This window comes from Globicephala melas, chromosome 16, assembly GCF_963455315.2.
Source record: "Globicephala melas chromosome 16, mGloMel1.2, whole genome shotgun sequence".
Taxonomy (NCBI): domain Eukaryota; kingdom Metazoa; phylum Chordata; class Mammalia; order Artiodactyla; family Delphinidae; genus Globicephala; species Globicephala melas.
Window position 1 is genome coordinate 80,811,807 of NC_083329.1, and position 25,390 is coordinate 80,837,196.

The 25,390-nt window shown below is 47.1% G+C and overlaps 1 protein-coding gene across 7 annotated transcripts in view; it reads right to left on the reverse strand.

The window, feature by feature from the left end:
* Positions 1–25,390, reverse strand: part of DISC1 (DISC1 scaffold protein) — a 348,149-nt gene that overhangs the window by 239,201 nt on the left and 83,558 nt on the right. For all 7 annotated transcript variants that reach the window (XM_030839535.2, XM_060286270.2, XM_060286276.1 and 4 more), the window contains exon 4: positions 12,962–13,109. In XM_030839535.2, coding sequence (XP_030695395.2) covers positions 12,962–13,109 — 148 coding nt within the window. The remainder of the gene's footprint in view (positions 1–12,961; positions 13,110–25,390) is intronic.

The following is a 25,390-nucleotide window of genomic DNA, read 5'->3' on the forward strand; positions in this document are numbered from 1 at the left end:
ATGCTCCCCCCTGGGCTCAGACTTACTCACTGTAGGAGTGGAAAGGTAGACGCCCTGCTCCCATTTCCTACATCTTAACATGGCCCTTACGTTAACAAGGGGGCCTACCCAGCAGCACAGTGAAACAGCCCTAATATTCTTAGAAACAATGATAGAAAATATGTCACCTCAGCTTTTCTAAGTTAGAAAACAGTGGCCACAGAAAAGGGAGCCTTGATTGAATCTCTGGGCCAGACACAGATTCAGACTCAATAATCTCGAAAGCTGCTTACTTAATATAACATACCACGCAATTTAGAAGCTTATTTTAAGACCTGTTACTCTCTGTAACAAGTCTCTGTGTGCGTAAAGGCAAATCACAAGAGTAGTAGTAGTAATAAAAAAATTTAACTGGTAATAACAAAATAATCCGGTATAATTGAGAATTTACTGTACGCCGGGTGTTATCAGTGTTGCCAACGAAGAAACAGAGCATCAGGGAGATCTGAGCAACTTGCTCTGGTGTAACCAAGCAGGACCCTATGGGGCCTTCCCAGAGCAAGACTCCCCCTCCAGGTCCTCCGCCTGCCTTTCGTCTGTAGAAAAACTTTAGTCAAAGAATAAATTTAACTGGAGAAAAGAAAATGCAGAAAGAAAGGAAACTTTCAAGCAAGACAAAATAATAATGGTTTAGCCATTAAACAAAGAAGTCAAAAACCTTTTGTTCCTCCCCAAGGGCTATAGATAACATTCTGAGCCATGTCCTTAGAGCTGTTTTACAGAGACTGAAACCCTCACCAGGTAGAAGATGTTAACTGTATGCTGCTCACAAGCACACAGACCCCAGACCAGTTGGAACCAGAAGGCTGATGATGTTGACTCCCAGTTACCTCACCACCAACCAATCAGAAGAAGGTCCACGAGCTGATCACACACCCCACAGCCCCCCTCCCTCACCCTGTCTTTATAAACTTTTCCCTGAAAACCATCAGGGAGTTTGGGCCTTCTGAGCACTAGCTGTCTGGACTCCTTGCTTGGCGCCTTCGATAAACACTGCACTTCTCTTCACCACCACCGTGTGTCAGTAGATTGGCTTTCCTGGGTGTGGGCAAGCGGACACAAGTTTGGCTCCACAACACTGGGTCACACAGAGAGCAAGAAGCAGAGGTGAGGAGTCCATCAAAGGGCCGTGAGGCTGGTGGCCACTTTCCAGCCCTTCCCTGGACACCATATACCAGTCAGGCTTCAGCAAGATTATAAACTCCTGTTTCTTCCTGGCTTCTAGCCACATGCCACCCACACCTGCTGGCTAAGTCCCCTTGCCCATGATTCAACACAGTCAGCTGAGAGTGACAGCTTCAGGGAGGTAGATGAGCACGGTTTGAGCCCTAACTCCACCTTTTTCTAGCTATGTGTCCTTGGACTTACCAAACCTCTCTGAACCTCACCTCCCTCGTTTTTAAAATGAGAATGATGGTGATGGTGATGCCTTCCCTATATGGCTCCATATGGCTGATTACGGGATCAAATGTATTCAACAAATGGCCACTGAGTGCCTACCCTGTGCAGGTCCCACCCTCACCCTGGGGCCACAAGGGGACTCTGTCCTCGGGGAGCTGGCCGCTTCCCCCCAACCTCAATGTTGGCATCAGGAGACTGGACAGTGTGTCACGTCCACTGGACACACCGTCCTTTGTAATGAAGAGTAAAGATGAGATGTTTCCAAGGACCTTTCCATGTATCGGAAGGGGGAGGGGGTCCCTGGAAGGAAACCACCATCAGCTATTGTGGGAATGGAACCCACCTCCTCCCCTGGGCCCCCAAGTCTCAGCCTGTCCGCCCAGCCTCTCGCTCTGGACGGCAAACCTCAGCCCATCTCGTGCTGCTGTCCCCAGGGCCCAGCACTGAGCAGGGCTTAGCAAATATTTACCGAGTGACTTCATGAGTCCACGGCCTAGAAAAATCCAGAAGCTGTTTATATTCAGCTTTCGATTGCATTAGATCATTTCTTCACACTAATTTATTTCCCAATTTGCTCTGCTTATGCAAATATTAAGAGTTTCCTGAATTTCCTAAATAGGTACCATCTGGGTCGGGATGGGAGTTAGTGAAGGGAATCAACACAGAATTGAAAATGAGCTGCAGGGGAACTACAGGTGGGTAACTGGGAATTCTCCTTATTATCGTTAATCACATTCATTACTTAATCCATAAAAAAAGCCCCTGTGATTCACCGAAACTCCTGTGTCTCTCAGACTTTAACTCTGGGTAGAGAAAGCCGTGCACAGATGGCTGAGTGGTGGCCCCAGGACAAAAGACAGCTCAGGAATGAAGCCGGGGACCGGTTTCCATCTCAGCCCATCAGCCCTCAGAGCCACGCTCCCTCTGCCTCCTACAATGTTGTTCCCTTTATTTTAATAAACCCCAATGTGTAAACCCAAATGTCAGTGCAAATTAGCCTTGCTATAAACTGATCAGTATGGAAAACGAGCAAATCCCTCAGGGGCAAGAATTAAAAACACGTGGGTTGGAATGTTAGCACAGCACTCGGTGCCCACGGGGACTCGGGGTGTCTAGGACCACACTCTCAGCCCCAGGTTTCATGCAGGTCCCCATCTGCCCAGTGCTGGAAAAATCCTGGCCTTTCTACTTTTGTCTTTTCCACCGATCACTTAAAGAAGGATAAAACCCATCTGTAAAATAAGATCCTACACCACTGCAAACAGTATAGATCCAAACTGCACAGGACAGCATACCGCATCCCAGGGATAACATGGACCGCGTGACTTCTGTGAGTACAGAGTTCAGTAATTCAGAATAAATCCCACCTGGGGGGAGGTGTTTCCTGAGAGTGTGCACCTGTGATGAACCCACCCGGTCACCTCCTCTGCAGCTGGCTCGCTGGGCCCGGGGCCCTCCAGTGCGCTGCCTTTGCGCGGAGGGTCGCCTTCGGGAACGTCTAGAGTGAGACAGGGCAGAGGGGAGCCCAGACATTCCACCGGCTGGGACATCCCGTGCCAGAACGGCTCGTGACAATTGCTGTGGTTTATACAGTTGTACGTATAACACAGAGGGTCCCTTTCCAGACAGGAGTGACGGACGGTCATCACGATGCCAGAAAAATTGCTCTGTGGTGCCACTGCTGGAATCGTAGAGTTTTAATTGAGGAAAGAACCAAAACGGATGCTCTCATTTTCATAGTGAGGAAAACCTCAGCTCAGATGACCACTTCCGGCAACAAGACTTGAGGAGGACCTTCCGAATACCTTTGCCAACTGCTGCTCCATATCGAGGGCTATCCTATCAAATTTATGTCATCCGACGAATGTGTTTCCATCTCTCCCTCGGTGGGATGATGGCGATAAGGAAGTGGTTTGGGCCAGTTATGCAATCAATGAAGTGTGCGTTAAATCTGGAAATAGCTTTCTTAGCCAAACAATGTCATAAATGACTAAGGCCACTCTGATGGCACAACTGAACATTGTAAACTTGCCAGGGACAATGAAGGTAACTTTACAGTTCTTCCTTATATATCTGACTTGGGTCTAAAAGTAAGGAGAGTGGAGTAAAAGTCATACACCTTAGAAAAGTGGACATCACTGGTTTCTACAATCTCATCCCACATATAGAGGTGACAGCCTTGCAGGAGGGGCACGTGGACATTTACTTGGGTTTATAATATCCATGCCCAATACAACAGGCTTCAGACGGACTTCAGCTGAATTTGAGCAAAGAGGATGACACAGGAGACCTTTATTTGGAAGTTTTATCTATAAGCCACTGATTTTAAAACAAATTCCGATGAGTCTTCTGTGACTCCCTTCAACTGGTTTTTCTCCTCTTTTCCTTCCTCCCTTACTTCTCAAGGTGATGACAAGGGATCAGAGGTGGGTCTCCTGGGAGAGACACAGGCCGTGCTAGTCCCCATTTGGCTCGAGCTGTGATCAGGGGTTCAGAAACGTCTCCTGCCACGTTGGTAACCGGGATCATTTTTATGCCACCTCATTTTACATCTCTGGTAAAATGTGTCTGTAACAGTTATTTTCTTCTGCCGTGTGTCTCCATTCCAGCCTGTGAACTTAGAGCTGATCATCGTTGAATTCTGCGGTGTGATGGTCCCGACATGACAAATGGAAACAAAGTATCACATGTTTCAAAGGGAAGAGAGGAAGAGCGGGTCAGAGGAAAAATGACTCAGTCCAGAAGCACTGTGAGCTACACAACGTTCATCTGTTCCAATCAGAAAGGAAGTAGGTGAGCAGGAAGTATCCGGACAGGCAAACCAGAGCCCTGCCCTGATAACCACATTGGAAAACCATCGTATAGCTTTGTTTTTAAACTCTGTTGTACTTTGTTTACTTGTGTTTTAAGTTATCTATTGGGAAAAGGTCTTTGATAAAGGACACTTTGCATACACACACACACACGTGCACACACACAACTGAAGATGTAAATATGACCCGTTTTCATGTACATGGTGGTGAAGGTCCAGTGGGAAAACACACAGGATGTATAGTCAGAGAAAAGCAAAGTATTCCTGAGAAAATTATCAGTCATATGTGCACAGTAGACCAAACCTCTCTCTTAGGAGAAAAGAAAAAATAACTTTCTTTGGACTGGGTGAAAGATACAGCAAAAGTAGATTCCCGATCATTGACTGCTGTGCTAGGATGTTGAGGTGGAATTTTCCAGTTGCTCCAGAATCAGACGCAAACGCTGAAGGACACAGGCCTAAATGCCCTCCACCCCAAATCGGGAGCAGCGAGGGAGGTGTCCACCCAGGGCTGCACAAGTTGCAAACCACCAGCACCCTCACTCACCACCATGTTGACCGTGCAGGAAATGGAGTCTTCATGAGAGATGCTTCTCTGCCCAAGCCCCCAGCCCCGCATGGGGGCAAACAGGGAGTAAGCTCTCCCACCCAAACCAAAGGAAGGAAAAGTAAGTCCACTAGACCCCCTCTTCCAGCCAGGGGGTGTCCTACAAGGAAGGCTGACGTCTGGTTCTCCCATATGAACTTCTATCTGCGTCTGGTTCTCCCATATGAACCTCTATCTGTGTCTGGTTCTCTTTGGAGCAAAATCTGAGACAAGGAGCTGAGTTCGGGCTGCTTTTTGGCGAAGTGATTCCCAAGAAACCAGAGTGGGTGGTAGGAAGGAGGAAACGTCAATAAACCGTGTGCTATTGAGCTGATCACCACAGAGGCAACTGGGGCGCCAACCAACTGGGAAACGTCCTGGGAGAAAATGTATGCAACACTCCTCGAAGCTGTCCCCCGGACGTGGGGGGGCTGGAGCATTAATCTGCCCTCAGGGGCATCACTCACTCCCCTTCCTCGCGAGAGGCAGGGAAAGCCCCGTGGCAGAGAAGCCTGTCGGGCGCAACGCTGTCAGTGGGCACAAAAGCGTCCACAGCTGGAGAGGGAATCAGAGGGAGGCCAAGGGGTTGGGACGCGGGGCATCAGGTCTCTGCGGCAATCCCCGCCCACACACCGACTTTGTGATGCACCGCTGCCCGTCGAGCAGGGATGAAGGATCGGGAGAGCCACAGCAGGGCAGACGGCCTGGAACCGGCGACCCGCATGCCCACCGTTCAGTGCGGCGAAGATACTTGAGCTTCCTGTGAACCAAGTGAACACAACAAAAGGGATCCTCCCAACGAGGGCGCCCACTGGCCAAGGAGACCCAGAGAAAGAGGTTGGGTGACACATGAAAAACGGTGGTTGCCCCATGAAAAACGGTGGTTGCCCCTGTGGGGTGGAGAGATTCTGTTCACGTCAGGATCAGGGAGGTGCTGCAGTGGCCTCTGGGGACCCCGCATCTGAGTCCCACAAGAGAGGGAACGTGTCAGCACATATTCACGGGGGTATCAACACCTCTGTTGGCCGGGGGGCAGCGATGGCCCACAAGGAGAGGATTACAAACTCTGGACGGGGAAAGATTTGAATTGGACGTACGAATGATGCTTCAAACTAGACTCACTGGATGAGCAACGGTAACTGAAAATGCCCCAGACATCTGTATTTTCTGCCCAAGACACCATAGAGACAAACCACGATGCCTTTGTACCCTGCTGAGTAGAGATACCCCAGTGACCCAGTTATATTACAGAGCAGTGCGGTGCCAAAGACAGAGAGAGACGGATACCAAACCATTTGAGTACCAGTAATCTGCTTTAGAGGAGCCCAGTTAACCCCTGGGGTGACAGCTAACGCTCCCTGGGCTGCTGGAAGGACCTGGACAAATCGAGCACGATTCAGGGTGACACACAGAGAATTAACCAGTGCTTTTTAGAACGATGCATTCAACAGGGATTATCATGAACAAAATGACAGTGAAATTACAAATGAAGTACCTGATTGTACGTGGGAGTTTACATTTCCTCAGATCTTATTCTAAACCAAATTCTCTTAACTTGAGAGCCAAAGGCCCCCTAGAGAGGGAATCCATAAGCTCAGAAGATCTGCATGCAAGTGTCTGCATGCAGTTGTCCGTATGTTTGTACATACGTGGTTCTGTGATGGAAGAAATCTATAGCTTTCATTAGATCCTCTAGGAAACGCTTGATCCCAACAAGGCGAAGAGGTACTTATTTGTGCTGTTATTAATCAGTATTGAAAATGTGCCATATGCCGATGCAACTTCTTTATTTCTACAGGATAAGCACCATCATTGGGAAGCATTCTGTTTCTCCCTGGACTCGGAAAGCCCCTGGCCTGGGAGAAACCTTGCCACCCAGGCGCTGGCTGCCTGAGCTCGGGCCAGACACCCCGTCCCCCTGGTGGCCACTGTGAGAACTGCAGTCAAAGCCCCTGGTTCGGGGGAAACCTGTGAGTCCACATAGTCCTGCTGATGACGAACGTCACAGGCTGGATGGGCAGTCGGCACGGAGAGAGGCAATTCTTTAAATTATTAATGACTATGCAATTATGTTAACACGCAGCAGAAAAGCGTAAGAAAGGAACTAATTTTGAGGCATTGTTCTCTAATTGTGTTAATCATGGGACAGATGGCTTTGGCACGAGAAAAGCCAAGATAATGCTTAAATAACTGAAGTGTGGAAAAGAGCGATCTAATTCAACCCCCTCCTTTTCTCATGAGGGGAGTGAAGTGTGGAGAAGGTAGGAAACTATGTCAGGTCACACAGAGCTGGGTAGCGCAAGAGACAGGACCAAATCCAGGTTTCCTGGAGCTCCAATCGGGGGTTCTTCAAGATACTGTGGGGACTTCCCTGGCGGCGCAGTGGTTGAGAATCCGCCTGCCAATGCAGGGGACATGGGTTCGAGCCCTGGTCCGGGAAGATCCCACATGCCGCAGAGCAACCAAGCCCATGCGCCACAACTACTGAGCCTGCGCTCTAGAGCCCGCGAGCCACAGCTACTGAGCCCCCGTGCCGCAACTACTGAGCCTGTGCTTTAGAGCCCATGAGCCACAACTACTGAGCCCATGCACCACAAATACTGAAGCCCGCACACTCTAGAGCCCGTGCTCCACAACAAGAGAAGCCACCGCAATGAGAAGCCTGTGCACCACAACTCTGCCCCCGCTCGCCACAACTAGGGAAAGCCTGCATGCGGCAATGAAGACCCAAGGCAGTCAAAAATAAATAAATGAATGAATTAATTAATTTTTTTAAAAGAAGATACTGTGAACCTCCTCCTTGCTGGGTGTGTCAAAAGCAAGGCTGAAGGAGTGTTTTCTCCAGGGCAACTGAACCACGTTAGAGTGAAGGTTCTTCCTCTCTCCCTCTCTATACACATGCATCTTGGTGAACCTACATGTAGATACACATATGTATCACATTCATTCATTCAGTGAATATTTACGGAATACTTATCATAGGTCAGCCACTGCTCTAGTGTCTAGGAATAAAAAGATAAATACAATACAGTCTTGTCCTCGAGGAGCTCACCGTCTGTCAGAGTAGACAGACGTTCAAGGAAACAGATTAATTTGAAAGCCAAGGCAGGGGTGAGGTCATTCAAGGGGCTCCAGTAATTCAAGGGGTAGATGCTGTGACTGACACGGGCAAGGCTTCACAAGGATGGGAGCTCAGCTGAGTCGTGAAGAATGAGCAACAGTTAGGTGACAACTTCTACCACTTCCGCGTGTGTCAGCGGCAGGGGCTGGTGGCGCCTAGTGAAATTCCGGCTGCTGGAAAGCTAGGCAAGAGCTGCACTGGAAAAGCTTTGAGTGTCATGCTAAGCAGCACAGACCTTATCCCAAGGACCATGAGGGCCGCCGTGCATGACACGACATTTCCACCTGAGGCATCGCGGAAGGTGAATGAGAGGGAGTAATACTGGGGTCAGGAACACCAGAAGGAGACCACTGCAAGAATCCGGATTACAATTATTAAATCAGAACTGAAGCCCTGACGTGAGGATGGGCGAGGGGAGCAGGGATGCAGTAAAAGACAGCGGAGTCCACAGGACGTGGTCCCCAATTAGACTGGGGAGTAAGGCCTAAGGGGAGGAGCCAAGGCTGAACCCGAGTTCTTACTTGGGTCACTGGGGAGATGGCGGCATAAGTCACTGAGACTGGGGGTGCAGGAGCAGGGACTGACCGGGGACAAAGAGAGTGAATTTAATAACTAGATAGTTTTAAAAGATAGTCAATTTAGGGCTTCCCTGGTGTCGCAGTGGTTGAGAGTCCACCTGCCAATACAGGGGACACGGGTTTGTGCCCTGGTCCGGGAGGATCCCATGTGCTGCGGAGCGGCTGGGCCCGTGAGCCATGGCCGCTGAGCCTGCGCGTCCGGAGCCTGTGCTCCGCAATGGAAGAGGCCATGACAGTGAGAGGCCCGCGTACCGCAAAAAAAAAAAAAAAAAAAAAAAAAAAAAAAGATAGTCAATTTAGTAAAGGCAAGAATAAAACAACAGTAAATTTTTAAGGTAAAAAGGTAGTACACTTAGTAAAGCTCAGGGAGTTGTTCAAAAGAAAGCCGAGTTGTGGGCTGGAATTTTAGAGAGAGACCAGGGGTAGGGATAGAAATTTGAGGGAAATTAGGAACTTCCCTGGTGGTCCAGTGGTTAAGACTCCACGCTGCCAGTGCAGGGGGCCCGGGTTCAATCCCTGGTCAGGGAACTAAGATCCCACATGCTGCATGGCGTGGCCAAAATAATTTTAAAAAAAGAAAAAGAAATTTGAGGGAAATTAGTCCATTAGTGGTACCTGAAGCACAGGAGTATCTGAGATCCCCCAGAGAGAGTATATAAAGTGGGAGGAGAGGATGGAGAAGAGAAGACAGGGGAGCATCAGTATGAAGGGGTTGGGAGAGAAACAGGAGCTCTTCAGAGATGGAAAGGAATGGCCAGCAGCGCAGCAAGAGCAGGGAAGAGTGATTTGAGAAGGCCAAGGTGAGAGAGTTTTAGGGATGAACCCGATTGATCAAAAGTTCTAGACGGTGCCGTGACAATGCACAGAAGAAGCATTTTAAGATGTTTTTTCAATGAGCAACTAGAAAGTCATTACCAACTCTGGTAGCGGCCGAGATAGAAATCAGAGCCCGGTGGGCTCAAAAAGTGAATGGGAACTAAAAACAGCATCCAGGTAACTCCTGTGAGGAAAGGAGGCAGGGGGAACAAGGTGCGCCACGGGTTTACATGGGCTTCATAAATGATTAATAATATACTTCTGTGGGGAACGTATTCGGCTGAGCGACGGCAACATGCTACCTTTACGGGTCACAGTCAAATACGAGAAAGGGCAGGGGGTGTAACCTGAGTGAGAGAGCAGGACACTGCCTTTATTTTAGTTCACCGTGTTCTACGAGACACTCAGCTGAGACCATAACAAAGCATCGCTCTCCAACCACAACACGTGTAGCTAGAGACATGATCATTGGAGAGCAGGGGCCAGCTTGGACTCAGAGGGAGAGCGCGGGAAGCTAGTTCCAAACCGGGACTCAAGCCAGACGCGAGGTTTGTGCCCAGGCTCAGTACCCACCCACTGGAGGCCTGCACAAGTCCCTGAAGCCTTCCTGGGCCTCGTTCCCTCATCTCTAAATACAGATAGGGAAGCAGATGATGATGAGGTAATCTCCACAGAGATACATATATCAGTATACAAAATCTGCAACCCCCTGGAACTGTCTTGAGGATTCAGCGAATTACTTCTTATTCATCAAAAGAAGAACAGATAAGCAAACTGTGGTACATAATACAACGGAACGTGATTCAGCCTTCAAAGGGAGGAAATTCTGACACGCCACAACAGAGATGAACCTTGGCTCAGTGAAAGAAGCTAGTCACAAATGGACAAATACCATGTGATCCCACTAAGGTGAGGCACTCAGACTAGTCAAATTCATAGAGACAGAGAGTAGAAATGGTGGTTGCCAGGGGCTGGGAAGGGGGGACAAGGAAGTTAATGGGTTTTGTTTTTGTTTTTGTTTTTGCGGTATGCGGGCCTCTCACTGTTGTGGCCTCTCCCGTTGCGGAGCACAGGCTCCAGACGCGCAGGCTCAGCGGCCATGGCTCACGGGCCCAGCCGCTCCGCGGCATGTGGGATCCTCCCGGACCGGGGCACGAACCTGCATCCCCTGCATCGGCAGGCAGACTCTCAACCACTGCGCCACCAGGGAAGCTCAATGGGGTTTTTTTAATTGAAGTATAGTTGATTTACAATGCTGTGTTAGTTTCTGGTATACAGCAAAGTGATTCAGATACATAAATATATATATATATATTCCTCCTCATATTCTTTCCATCATAGCTTATTACAAGATACTGAATACAGTTCCCTGTGCTATACAGTAGGACCTTGCTGTTTAGCTATTCTATATAGAGTAGTGTGTATCTGCTAATCCCAAACTCCTAATTTATCCCTCTCCCCCCCATTTCCCCCTTTGGTAACCATAAGTTTGTTTTCTATGTCTGTGAGTCTGTTTCTGTTTTGGAAATAAGATCAATTGTATGATATTTCAGATTCCACATATAAGTGTTATCATATGGTATTTGTCTTTCTCTGCCTTTGTCTGACTTATTTCACTTAGTATGATAATCTCTAGGTCCATCCATGTTGCTGCAAATGTCATTATTTCATTCTTTTTTATGGCTGAGTAGTATTCCATTGTATATATGTACCACATCTCCTTTATCCATTCATCTGTCGATGGACACTTCGGTTGCTTCCATGTCTTGGCTATTGTAACTAGTGCTTCTATGAACACAGAGGGGCATGTATCTTATTGAATTAGAGTTTTCTCTGGATACTTGCCGAGGAGTGGGATTGCACGATCATACCATTGCTCTATTTTCAGTTTTTTAAGGAACCTCCATACTGTTTTCCATAGTGGCCGCACCAATTTATATTCCCACCGTCAATGTAGGAGAGTAGGGAGTTACTGTTTAATGGGGACAGTTTCATTTTTGGAAGATGACAAAGTTCTGGAGATGGCTGGTGGTGACGGCTGCACAACAATGTGAATGTACTTAACGCCACTGAACTGTACACTTACAAATGGTTGAAATAGTAAATTTTATGTTACGAATATTTTATCACAATGAAAATTTTTTAAAAATGAGTTACTTCTTAAAGCACTCAGTAATTCTTATGCAAGTAAGAGTGTTACGCAAGTGTTTGTTAAATTAATAGAAACACAATACACTGGCAGATGCTAAAAACGGCCTGAGACTGGGGTGGAGGACCAGAAACACCCCCAAAGATCAAAAGAAAGAAAGAGGGCTTCCCTGGTGGCGCGGTGGTTGAGAGTCAGCCTGCCGATGCAGGGGACACGGGTTCGTGCCCCGGTCCGGGAAGATCCCACGTGCCGCGGAGCGGCTGGGCCCGTGAGCCATGGCTGATGAGCCTGCGCGTCCGGAGCCTGTGCTCCGCAACGGGAGAGGCCACAACGGTGAGAGGCCCGCTTACCGCAAAAAAAAAAAAAGAAAGAAAGAAAGAAAGAATTAAGTAGAACGTCAAGCTGGGAAGGGCCTGTGTGAGAAGCGGACAGGAAACAAGGTGATACTTCAATGTCAGATGAAAAAAGAATAGAAATGGGATGTGAGATTCACCTGTTCTTTAAGAGAATCATGTAAAAGTTCACTCAACCAACACTTGTAAGGAAGCACCTACCAGGCGCCAGGCACTCTGCGACGTGATTCCTGCAAAACTGCAGGACAGGCACGTGAGAAAACCACCAGCCTCGCTGTCAAGACAGGTTCTACGGAGCTGCCAAGATCAACCGAATGTAAAATGAGGACTGGGCCACACAGGCCTGTGATTGTCAGAGCCAACTAGAAGTTGGAAGTGCAGTGTAATTGCTGTGGCCGTGTTTACACCCAAGCAGAAGCAGACCCGCGCTCTGATTAGCCTAATCGCATTCATCACTACCGCTTCCGCCTCAGGCCTTTACCCAAGGAGAGAGGTCACCAGCAGACAGAGGAGAACAATGGTTCACAGACTTTTCCAACAGGACAGCACCTGGGACCCGGCGCCAGACAGCCTGACTTAGCTGGTCTGGGGAAGAAGCTGGACGTTGAAAAACTCTCCAGGTGATTCAAACGTGCAGCCAGGATTGAGAGCCACCGAATTAGAAGTAGCTTCTGGCCTCCACCTAGTCCCGGTCCTGGGAGACCCTTGGGTAGCCGAAAGAGCAGAAGATGCTCCGGAGGAAGAGTCAGGAGGAGGATGTGTTTTCATCCCTCGGTCAGAGGGGACCATGGGTGGATCTTACAGGATGACAGGAGACCCAGCTGCCCTCGGCAAGAGGAAATCCACCTCCACCTTCTCAGCGGGTGGGCTTCCCGAGGGAGCTTAGCACCCAGCCGCGCCTGTGCTTGTCGACGGGCCCTGCTGGCACTTAGCAGAAGGGCTTCTTAGGGCGTGTGACCCACCCCGGTCCCTGCCTCTGGAAGGAGCCCCCACCTGTCCAACCGGCAGAAGGGTGCTTCCCGGGAAAACGCAGCGAAGGGTCTCCCGGGCTCTTCGCCACTCAGGAGCGGCGAGAGGGAAGCGGGCCCCCAGGGGAGAGCACGTACCTCTGGGCCGCCTGGTGCAGGGTGGCCTGGGCCTGTGCCCTCAGGTGGCCCAGGAGGCCACTGACGGCCGGCTGCTGTGAAGGGAGCTGAAAGTGCAGGCTGCTTCTCTCTTTCTCCAGGGCTTCTAATCTTTGTTGGATCATCTCAGCTGGAAAACAAAAATGATGAGAGGGGAATAAAGAACCATAAAACTCAAAATAGACAACCCAGTGTCCCTGGGCTCCAACCCCAGCCAACGGTCACCTCAATGACATAATACAAAGGTCACCTGTTTCTAGGTCAGCACTTTCATCTCTTGGTTCACGCTTTTAAGAATCTTCCATCTTTTTATTGAAAACACAGCCCCGCTAGCTTTCATTCTTCTAGCTGTCGGAGGTTACAGTCTATGTATTTATATGGTGATCATAATTATGACCATCACATAGGAGGATACATCATACTAATTATTTTTAAAACCATGATGGCTATTTGGGAGAAAACCTGCTAATTTTGATGAGTCTGTATAACCGGTTGAAAAGTATCAGTGCTCATGGGGCTCCCCTGGTGGCGCAGTGGTTGAGAGTCCGCCTGCCGATGCAGGGGACACGGGTTCGTGCCCCGGTCCGGGAGGATCCCACATGCCGCGGAGCGGCTGGGCCCGTGAGCCATGGCCGCTGAGCCTGCGCGTCCGGAGCCTGTGCTCCACAACGGGAGAGGCCGCAGCGGTGAGAGGCCCGCGTACCGAAAAAAAAAAAGAAAACTATCAGTGCCCAAATGTTGATTTTTGAGAATGTTTCCTTAGAAACTGTCCATCAACAGAGAACCAGTCACAATTACTGAAGCCACAGAAGTGATGTTCAAACTGTCATGCTACAGCTGACCAGAGACCTGCTGCAGCTTGGGTGGAGGGGACGCGGGCTCAGGTGTCGTGTGCAGCAACCCTGAGTCTCTGGGGATGCCAACTGCAAGACCTCCCCGTCAATTTGCCGTATGCCTTGTGACCAGTAGCCAGAAACTTGCTCAGAGAATTTGCCAAGGATTCATTCTAGCAATACCAGAAAGGGTCGTCTACTTCCTGTTCAAGACCAAATGACAGCTACTGCCAGGGCTCTCCGTCTGTGCCACCTGCTTCAAAGAGACAGCGGAGCTAATTCAGACGCTACACTTACAACACACGGTGGCGTCTGGCCTGACAGGTCTGCTAGGATAACACCGAAAGGTACCAGCCCCGTTCTCTAACACCAAGCTTCATACTTTTAAAATATTTTAATTAATTTTTACATTTTTGTTAATTTATTTACTTTAGTATTCAGTTATTTCTTGCTGTATAAAATCAAAACTTCAGTGAAAAGCGATCAAGTTCTTACCTTGTATGCTTTAAAATAACATACTGATGCAGTCCTGAAGCAGTAGTAAAGATATGTTAAGATACTGTTACGTAGGGATTAGGAGAAAACTGAGTTTGCACCTCAACTCTGACATTTCTAGCCGTCTGACCTTCAAGTGACTTAACCTTTCTACGCTTCAATTTCCTAATCTGCAGAAACAGGCCTAATAATAGTCTGCACATCATAAGATCTTCGGAGGATTAAATGAGATAATACACACAAAGCATTTAGCACCACGCCTGGCACCCAGCACGCGTCCAAAAGGAGTGGCTATTATTAGTGGTACCAGCAAGTCCTGGCCTTCAAGTGTCCACAAGGAAGTCAGAAACCCAGGCTGGCCTCCCTCTGCCGGCCACCACATTGTAAACTGCACCCTCCCACCGCCAGGTGAAAAGTCCGCAGAGAACACAAGCTGATCCAGCAAAAGCAAACACTGCAGATGGGAAGGCGACCGCTACAGATCACATTCACAATGAATGGCAAAGGAAAATATGAATTACCCCAGGAAACAGCTGTGATTAGGTATGTTCCGTGCTGTCATTCATCTGCAGAAGTGTGGCTATCTTAAGTTATTTCTATTTTATGATTTTTAAAAGTGCACTAGATCACTCCACACCAATCAGAATGGCCATCATGGAAAAGTCTACAAACAATAAACGCTGGAGAGGGTGTGGAGAAAAGGGAACCCTCTTGCACTGCTGGTGGGAATGTAAATTGATACAGCCACTGTGGAGAACAGTATGGAGGTTCCTTAAAAAACTAAAAATAGAACTACCATACGACCCAGCAATCCCACTCCTGGGCATATACCCCGAGAAAACCATAATTCGAAAAGATACATGAACCTCAGTGTTCACTGCAGCACTATTTACAACAGCCAGGACATGGAAGCAACCTAAATGTCCATCGACAGAAGAATGGATAAAAGAAGATGTGGTACATATATACAATGGGACATTACTCAGCCATAAAAAAGAATGAAATAATGCCATTTGCAGCAACATGGATGGGCCTAGAGATTATCATACTAAGTGAAGTAAGTCAGAAACAGAAAGACAAATATCCTATGATATCACTTACATGTGGAATCTTTTAAAAAATGACACAAATGAACTTATTTACAAGACAGAAGCAGACTCAGGGACTTCAAGAACTAACTTATGGTCACCAAAGTGGAAACGTGGTAGGGAGGGATAAATTAGGAGTCTGAGATTAACATATACACACAACTATGTATAAAGTAGATAATCAACAAGGACCTACTGTAGAGCACAGGGAACTCTACTCAATATTCTGTAATAACCTACATGGGAAAAGAATCTGAAAAAGAATAGATATGTAAATACGTATAAATGAATCACTTTGCCGTACACCTGAAACTAACACAACATTGTAAATCAACTATACTCTAGTATAAAATTTTTAAAAAAAGAAAAAGTGCACTAGGATGGTCATCACCGACTTTATAGCTTACCATTGTCTCTAATTTCTAACTTATCACCCACTCCATCCTCCCAATGGCTATCCCATTTCGCACAACTAAATGCTGTATTTGTGACTTCACGTCATTTGCGTGAATCCTGCTGTTTCTCTAAGAAAATCTCTCCCATCCTGCTCTCTATTTGGCCAGTGGTTTGAGGAAACATAACTTCACTGTCTCTGGCTTTTCTTTCTTGTAAACGTCTGCAAGATTTCTGCAGACACTGTTCATCTGATTTCAGTTTGTAGCTCAACATCGAAAGCCAGAATTGCAGAGAATGCTGCACATGGCAGGTGCTGAATAAATGGGGTTGACTAACCGTCTGACTGATAGAACACCAACAATTTAGAATTTGGGGCCCATTTATAAACAACGCTGAACAGTAAAAACAAAGTTAACCATGAAAGACATTACCAAGCGCTAAGCAAAACGATGCATTGAATAATATGTTCTTAATGACACTGCAAGTTTACTTTATGATTCTAACACGCTTCATTTGTAGGACCTCAGCAAAGAAAATGCTAACCAACCTCTCATTCCATTTTGGATCAAGCAAATGCGTTTTTTGATGCTGCTACAGCGTACTTATTAATGTTTAATTTAGGGGCAGTGCTCATCTGTTATTCACCGGCACCTCAGTCCTAAGTGCCTGTTCCTTGGGCGACAGTATGGAAACAGAATGAAAGAAAAGCACTTTCTACGTCTATGCATAAATAAGCAAATAGGCATTTACAGAGCATCCTGCTAAACAGATTCAATTCCTACCGCCTTGTTCTGTCTGTGGGATGACAATATATGGTGTAAACCATTTTCTTCGCTGTGCAGCCATTCTACATTCTAAGGAGGCCCTTTAAAGTTAAGAAGCAATCAATGTCTTCCTAAGTCATTTTCCCTTGGTTTGTACATAAGAAATGCTATTCACTGAGAGCAGAATATTGTAACAATTCCACATCACCATACACATCGTGCGAGATGACCAGTTTACAAAGAACAAGACTGTGATGAAAGGGCTTCCCTGGTGGCGCAGTGGTTAAGAATCCGCCTGCCAATGCAGGGGACACGGGTTCGATCCCTGGTCTGGGAAGATCCCACAGGCCGCGGAGCAACTAAGCCCATGTGCCACAACTACTGAAGCCCGCGCACCTAGAGCCCGTGCTTCGCAACGAGAAAAGCCACCGCAATGAGAAGCCCTCACGCTGCAACAAAGAGTAGCCCCCAACTGACACAACTGGAGAAAAGCCCACACACAGCAACAGAGACCTAACGCAGCCAAAGATAAAATAAATACATTTAATAGGAAGAAAAAGACTGTGATATAATGTATTTCACACTAATCCAAGCCAGCCTCTGACATTTCAGTGTGTTGGAATTTGCTGGACTCATTATCATAAAAATCAGCCACTATTGGGGCACTAAAGCCTTCAGGCATAATCATCATTTCTGAGCAACTATTACACGTCTGGCACCATATATACATTATTTCTGAGCTTCACAGAAACTTGTAGAGCAGGAATACGAATGCAGAACCTAAAATGCAGAGAATTTAAGTAATGTGCCCAAGGCCTCAGGATGAGTAAGGAGCAAAGTCAGAATCTGAACCTTGACTCTTCTGGTGCCAATCCCTGGGGTTTTTCTATTATACTTCCCAGGAGCCACGCCTGAAGCCATGCCTGCTCCTATAGTTTCCCCATCACACAGGGATGCTGTCTCTCTATTCATCTGTCTGGCGCCCTGGAGACTGGGATCCACTGGGCAGGGCCGAGCCTCAGTCACCTCTGCCAATATCCAGTTCAGCGCTAGGCACACAATAGGTACTGGGTAAAGGTTGAATACATAAATGCATGTCTACATTTGTATGAAGAGCACTGCAGACGCAGAAAAATAACCACCATTCTACCTTGCTATCTGGCAATCACGTTATCCTCACAATGACCTCGTGAGGGAAACACGGTTGTTCCCACTTTGCAGATTGAAACACTGAGGCTCATGGAAAGTTTAAGAGATTTTTCTGGGTTAGTCGCACCGCTATGTGGATTCAGAAATAAAGCCAAGGTCTGTCTGACTCCAAAATCTGTGTGCTTCACACTGTGTTCTACAGGGACGATCCCATCCTACGGTGTACACCATAACCTGAAATACATACCCGGATGCGTCAGGCACATGCAAACGATCAACTCATCTTTCACCTGACCCACCTTTCTCACAGAAAGCAGTCCGAAGCCAAAACAAACAAACTGGCAATAGTGAAACAGCCTCAGATCCAATTCTAGGGGAATGGTTAAATAAACTATGGTATGGCCACTCATATGGAATGGTATGTAGCAAGTCAAAAAACAATTAGAAAAACTGTGAGGGAATATTTTAATTTACAAGAGAAAAACAGGATACAAAATTATATGCACATAGGATCTGTACTGTAAGATATAAATATGGTTTTATAGCTAGTGGGAAGAAGCCGCATAGCACAGGGAGATCAACTCGGTGCTTTGTGACTACCTAGAGGGGTGGGTTACGGAGGGTGGGAGGGAGGGAGACGCAAGAGGGAAGAGATATGGGAACATATGTATATGTATAACTGATTCACTTTGTTATAAAGCAGAAACTAACACACCACTGTAAAGCAATTATACTCCAATAAAGATGTAAAAAAAAATCCAAAATAGATTTTTAAAAAAGAAAGAAAGAAAAAAAAAACCCAGGAGGAACTAAGAGTTTTGGCAATCATTCGTGCGATTGTAGGTGATTTTTTTCTCAATTTCACTGCTTATCAAATCAGCTGTAAAATCTTGAGCTGTTTAGTATTTAGAAAAGTATTCCATTTTTTTAAAGCCTACTGGTTACTTATACTGCTCTTTGATTTCTGCATTAAAAACGGAGATTTGATTTCCTCAAATTCTTAATGCTAAACTGCTTAGGGTAAGCTTGGTCTGCCTGGGTCACAGAGCTTTTCAGTGTATCCCAAAGAGGACTGCCAGAAATGTTATATTTTAAGCTCACCGATGTGTGGAAAGAAGACTAAGAAATCACTGTGGTTGTGGCATAAAAGGAAAAACAAACATTTGGGGGAGATACAAAAATTTCGGGAGACAAGCAATAATTTAACCATGACACTTGCCCACTCAGCAGTCAGCCTGTCACCTTGTTCCTAGTACATGTGTGTTGATTCACTCTGAAGTATTTCCACAGAATATCGGGTTTGAAGCATCTGTTCTTCCTCAGTAAGGCTCTACCAGCAAAATGAATTGTGAGTGATCAAAATAACAAAAGTAATGATACGTCCAGGTTCCTCCCCAGGTCTTAGGTGTGTCATAAGACTAGCAAGCACTGTGTGTGAGCGTGTGTGTGTGTGAGTGTGTGAAGGGTGTACACACAAATGCTGTCACTTGGCTTGCTTCAAGTAGCAGTATCCAGACACATCAGAAAACACCCAGAATTCCTCAGGATCGTGAGCTTTTCACAGGAAGGCATGGTGACGGGTCCCTCCAAAATACTCTTCGCCTCAACTCTTAAAACTAAATTCATAAGAAGATGTTTCTTTCACCAAATGTCAATCACCAAATGTCTTAGGGAAGTAACCGACCAACTGAATTTTGGTTACTTTTTATAAAAGCCTCAGATTTTCGGAACCCTAAAAATCGTCTCTAAAGTATGTTTTCACAGATGCCGTGGAAAACTGGATCACTGCATCTGTGCGCTCTGTGCTCATCGTTCAGAATCTGCGGAGGCTGAATTTCCACTGGCAGCTCAGTTGTCCGTGTATTTCTAAGAGCCACGGAAGGGGCCCCCCAGCAGTCCAACCGCTTCCGACACCACTGTTATCACCACTTCCACTCCCACCATCACCACCAGCCCTGCCGCCACTGCCTCGTTCTACTGAATACGTTAGGAAGAGAGACCCATCCAGCTCTCCAGCTGTTTACTGGGAGACATGAGTTGAAAGCACTTACAAGATGGAGGAACATTCATTTCCAAATAGCTGCAAAGCAGAGAACCCAAAAGAGGACAAGGGAGGAAAAGCCACTTAGCAGCACAATGAAAAAAGTTCAAAGGAACACACCCCAGGGCTCCCCTGGTGGCACAGTGGTTAAGAATCCACCTGCCAGTGCAAGGGACACAGGTTCAAGCCCTGGTCCGGGAAGATCCCACATGCCGCAGAGCAACCAAGCCCATGCGCCACAACTACTGAGCCTGCGCTCTAGAGCCCGCGAGCCGCAACTACTGAGCCCGTGTGCCACAACCACTGAAGCCCACATGCCTGGAGCCCGTTCTCCACAACATGAGAAGCCACAGCAATGAGAAGCCCGCGCACCGCAGTGAAGAGTAGCCCCCCATCACCGCAACTAGAGAGAGCCCGTGCGCAGCAACGGAGACCCAACATGGCCAAAAATAAAATAATTAATTAATTTTAAAAAACACACACCCCAAAATATTAACAGTGGCTATCTCAAATAAAGGTGATTTTTTATTTATATTTCTGAACTTTCCAGATGTTTTTACTATGATCATGTATTGCTTAAAATTCCACTTTTATATAAAATCATCTAAACACCCCAGTGAAAAGGTAGAGATAGTCAGATTGGGTAGAAAACCAAGACTCAGTTATATGCTGCCTAAAAGAAGCCAGTCCAGCTTTGTTTGGACTAGCATTAGGATGATATCTCTCTTTTCATGGTATTACTTTAAACCTTTTTATGTTTTTACATTTAAAATATGTTCCTTAACAAGGACCTATGGTATATCACAGGGAACTATACGCAATACTTTGTAATAACCTATAAGGGAAAAGAATCTGGAAAAGAATATTTTATACACACACACACACACACACACACACACATATATAACTGAATCACTTTCCTGTGCACCTGAAACTGACACAACATTGTAAACCAACTATACTTCAATTAATTAATTAATTAACTAATAAAAATGAATTTTGATAGATTAAAAAATTCCATTTTTAGAAATAAAAGGCAATTATCAGCTGGTTCATTCAGGCAACGGCAAGCAGAGTTCCTACCTGGAGTCAACTAGCATGAATTATGAAGTAAACACAGCTGGGTGTGATTTTTTTTTCAGCCATTTAAAAATGTGTAAACTGTGAAAGAGAAACCCTTGTTTAAAATGTAACGGCAGATCGTCCTCCACGAAACAATTTTTATGCCATGTTCTTAATTTTAATTGAATTTAGATATATGATCAGCCATTACCCAAATGGCTCAATCACTGCGGCAATTACTAACTCACTCAGCAATCTAGGTGCACGGCTGATAAATGGAACACCTCTGTGTCCTGAATATTGAAGTTTATTGGTATGAAAAGAGCAATGCTTTACAGCAGACTGACCACACCAACAAGGCTGTGGGACATTTCTGGAAAGCAACAGCGCAACTTAAGGATTCGGCCATTGATTCCTGGGCCTCCTATAGGATGACACTACTGCAAATCCAAGCGGCCAATTTTGAGCCTCTCCTTCACGGGCTCCTTTATCTTTCTCCACCTCTGTTAAAGGGTCTGGGACCATTTCATAGTTGACACGCCTCTCAGTCCTCCGAACCTTCTACTGGCACCGAGGTTATTTTTAGAAATCATACAAATGTAAAAAGTTCAAATGCCTGTTCATTCTCTCTGTCCACTGGTTTGGGCTACACTCCACTTTCACTATCAAACTGGACATGGCGTTCAATTAGTTCCTATGAGCAGATTTCTCATGAGTAATTTGCTCTGCTGGTATTTTCAGACAAAATTAGCTGGACACATCTGCTTGTCACCACTCAAAAACCACAGGCTCCCCCAACCCTTTTCATAGTAATCGCTGCAACCTGTAATCTTTTCAGACTTAATTGTTCTCTTGTAGAACATCTTTGAAACACAGTCATCTCTAATGGAATTCGGGATATTAGGAGTGCACTGTTGACCAACCGCTGTCATTGTTTTAAAACTATAATGCAAATCACATTGATGTGTCTGTCCCTTTCGACAGTGGACAAATGGAGCACACCAGTGTGCTCGGTGCCCAGAGGATTCTACTCAATTGATCTCTGGCTAATGACATGGCAACACGAACAGCTTAAATTCTTTGAGTGGCATAAAGGGATCGAGGCAAAATGGCATATTCCAACAAATAAAACCGTGACCTTCGATTCAAAGGCGACGCTAATGGAGAGAAATCACAAACCAGCAGCCAGCGACCAGAATTACTAACGAAGAGCAACCGTTTCAGCGTGCTGTGAACCTGCAAACGTACTGGTTTCAAGCAATGCCTCTATAAAGGGTGAGGAGAAGCTATAGGACGCAGAAGGCTCTCTAGTTTTAGAAGCATCTTCCTGGAGTCCTTAGGCACCTTGAAGATTTTAGAAATAAAACTGGAGTTGGTAGGAACATTCTCCCGGAGCAGGAAGGCGATAGTAACAAAAAGCAGATACAAGAAACACCTTGAATCCTTTGTGGAACGAACTAAAAATCCCCACATGGTCCCAGGTGGCAGGAGGTCACGGTCCCCGGCCGTTAGGCCCTTCAATACTTAACTATAACTCCAAGGGCAGAGCTTCCAAACCCCTGAGCTACAAAAATAAGAGTGGTTGGCGGATCAGTGACCCTTACTTGATAAAGAAGTCCAACTCCTGGACCCAGAGGGGGACTCCCGGCCGGTGCGGACCCGGGGCAGGAGGACCGAGCTCCTGAAGGCGGAAGATGATGTCGCCTTGTTGATGGCTGTCTCCCGCCACCTACCACAGTCAATATTTATGGACTTAGTCAATATTTATGGAGTGAGTGGGGAAGGCTATGTGCACAGTCTCAGGACAAACCTTGGCTTTCAATTCCTGAAAACTAGAATCTTAAAGATAAACGTCACAGATTGTAGGTTACCCTAAAGATAGTATCTAAGGATGTATAAAATGATCAGGTAAACAGTTTAAAGGGGAGTGGTGTGATTCCTCTCTCTGTGTATAAGAGCCTCTAGTATGAGAAGAAAATCAAACATGTTTAATGATTTCTTTGCTTAAGGATCAGAAGCCCCAGGTTTTAGTCCCAGATCCACTGGGCCCAACTTTGTAATCCTGGGATCATTTAATTTCTCTAAGACACAGTTCCTCATCTGCGGATATCTGAAGAATCATATTAATCAACTTGTGCCACCGGCTTACTGTGAAATGGCAAGGAAAAAACACCTGTGAATGGTTTTGAAAAATACAAGTGGCAGAGTTATTACAAAAAGTAAAAATGATTCGGAGAACTGCTGTGATGGCCCAACTTGTTGATTCAGATTTAATTCAACTCAAATGACATCGCTTTAGAATGCAGCATACATTCCGTGTGGCCCAGCACCTGGAGGGCTGTCAGCTATGGAGGAGTTTATGCCAGGTCTTGCTGTGTGCATCCTTTAGCGTAACGTAAACCGTACATTAGCTTCCTGGCTCCCTGCCCATCCTCCGTTCACACACGTAGGCAGCACAAGCTTTAGCTTCTAGGGTACCAATGGTTCTGAGCCACCCAGACGTCAAGAAGCCCCTGGAGGAACATCATGACACACTGATAGACTAGGAACTCACAGAAACATCCATAGGTTTGCCAGATAAAATTACAGCAAGCGGCTTCCCTGGTGGCGCAGTGGTTGAGAGTCCGCCTGCCGATGCAGGGGACACAGGTTCATGCCCCGGTCCGGGAAGATCCCACGTGGAGCGGCTGGGCCCGTGAGCCATGGCCGCTGAGCCTGCGCGTCCGGAGCCTGTGCTCCGCAACGGGAACGGCCACAGCAGTGAGAGGCCCGCGTGCCGCAAAAAAAAAAAAAAAAAAAAAAAGACTGGCAACAACTTGGGTAGAGGGCCTGGAGCGAAAACAGGCCATTAGGGACCCAGCTCACTGCTTCTAGAAACAGACAGGGACCCCACAGGCAATGGAGAGCCCGTCCATGGTGAAGGGGACAATAAAGAACAGGAGTGGACAGGAACCCAAGCCTGTAGAGAAAAGCACGTACCTGGTCAAACGGCAGTGGCATGCTGTTTGTAAGAACAAAGCGGTGCTGGGCACTTGGTCCTCAGGGTCACCTGGATGACTAGCCTCACCGGACAGAGTGAGACTCAAGACGGCAAAATAACCATCGCGAACCTTTCCCTCCTAGGGAGAGGTGGAATCGTTCAGAGGAATGTCGGGATTACAGTGGACACGGGCCACAGTTCAGAACAGAAGGTAACGAGGCGGCCCATCCATAAGGCCAGACTCTGGAGCCAGCTCTCCGCCCACAGACCGCGGAGAAAGAGTTCCAGGACACGTCTGCCCTGTGTCTACACACAGGAGCCAAAGAGGAGAAGCAAGGAGAAGAGGCTGTTTGGGAGGACGGGGTGGAAACAGAGCCCACAGCACTGCACAGTCCTGCAGGGCAGGGGTTACTGCACACTGTTTCTCTCCCCGAGGTCAAGGACCTCAGAAAAGCCACCTTGAAGCTGGGGGGTGTCTGAAAGAAGGGTAGCTGCATCTCACTTGGGGCTAAATGTTTGCCAAGTTCAGAACCCGCAGGCCACTCTGGTGCTACCTTCAAACATGGTAAGAAGTCCTCCGGGAGAAAGCAGAGTGGGGGAAATGGCAAAAGTCTCTCCTGGAGCCCTGCTGTTTCCTGAAGAGCCAGGGATTTCCAGGCTTCCCGAAGACCCAGGCAAGCAGGCAGGGGCCCCTGGTGTCCCCAGAGACAGCCCAGAGGAGCATCACTGCCCCAGCCCCAGGCAGGGCATGTGGCAGCTGAGTATTCAGTCATCTGAGGAACAGAACTGTACTTTACGAAATGCTGGCCCAGCCCGTTAGTGGGTGGTAATATCAATTTAAAGGATGGAGACCAACATTCACTTCTCCTGAACTAGAATAGAACAAATGCCGTGTCGAGTGGGCTGTGTTTTCGTCTGTGCATGTATACGGTCAGGGTGGATTTTTTCCTGTAGGTCACTGCCAAAAACCATGAAGTTCACTGACCTGGGCAATGAATTGTCCAGACAGCAGCACGCTTGCCACCAAACATGTGAGGTTCCTCAGGTGAGTGTATGAAGCCCTTCCACAACCCCCAAGAGTGAAGAGGAAGGGTGGGAGAGGATGAACCTCTGTTCCGGGCCCTCCTCATCCCAGTGGGTCCTGGAGGCTGCAGAGGCTGATGTGCAGGGGAGGAGGGGGCAGAGGCTGGAAGGCTGAGTTTGAGGATAACACTGAGTAATAAGCCGATCGATGAGACAAAAGTCTCCAGAGCAGACTATATAAGTTATAAACCAGAAAAGGACCCATATTTTAAAATGTCTGCTATGGGCTGACTGTCAGAGAAGTCTGATGTGGTCATTGTGTTATAAGAAATCTAACCGTTGATGGAAGTGTGAGAAGGAAGGACTCCCACTTCATCTGGACCAGAAATAAGTTCCATGAAAAGAGTAAGTCCATAGCCAGTGCATCTGACCTCATGGCAACATTTCTGGAGGAGAGGGGTGACCGTCATCACCTTACAGACCTGAGTCTGCAGGCAAGCGACTTCCTGCCCAGGCGCTCTGCCTGCAATTAGTACATGTTGCCACCAGGGGGAGAAGGAGTGCTCAGTTATGGTCCTGG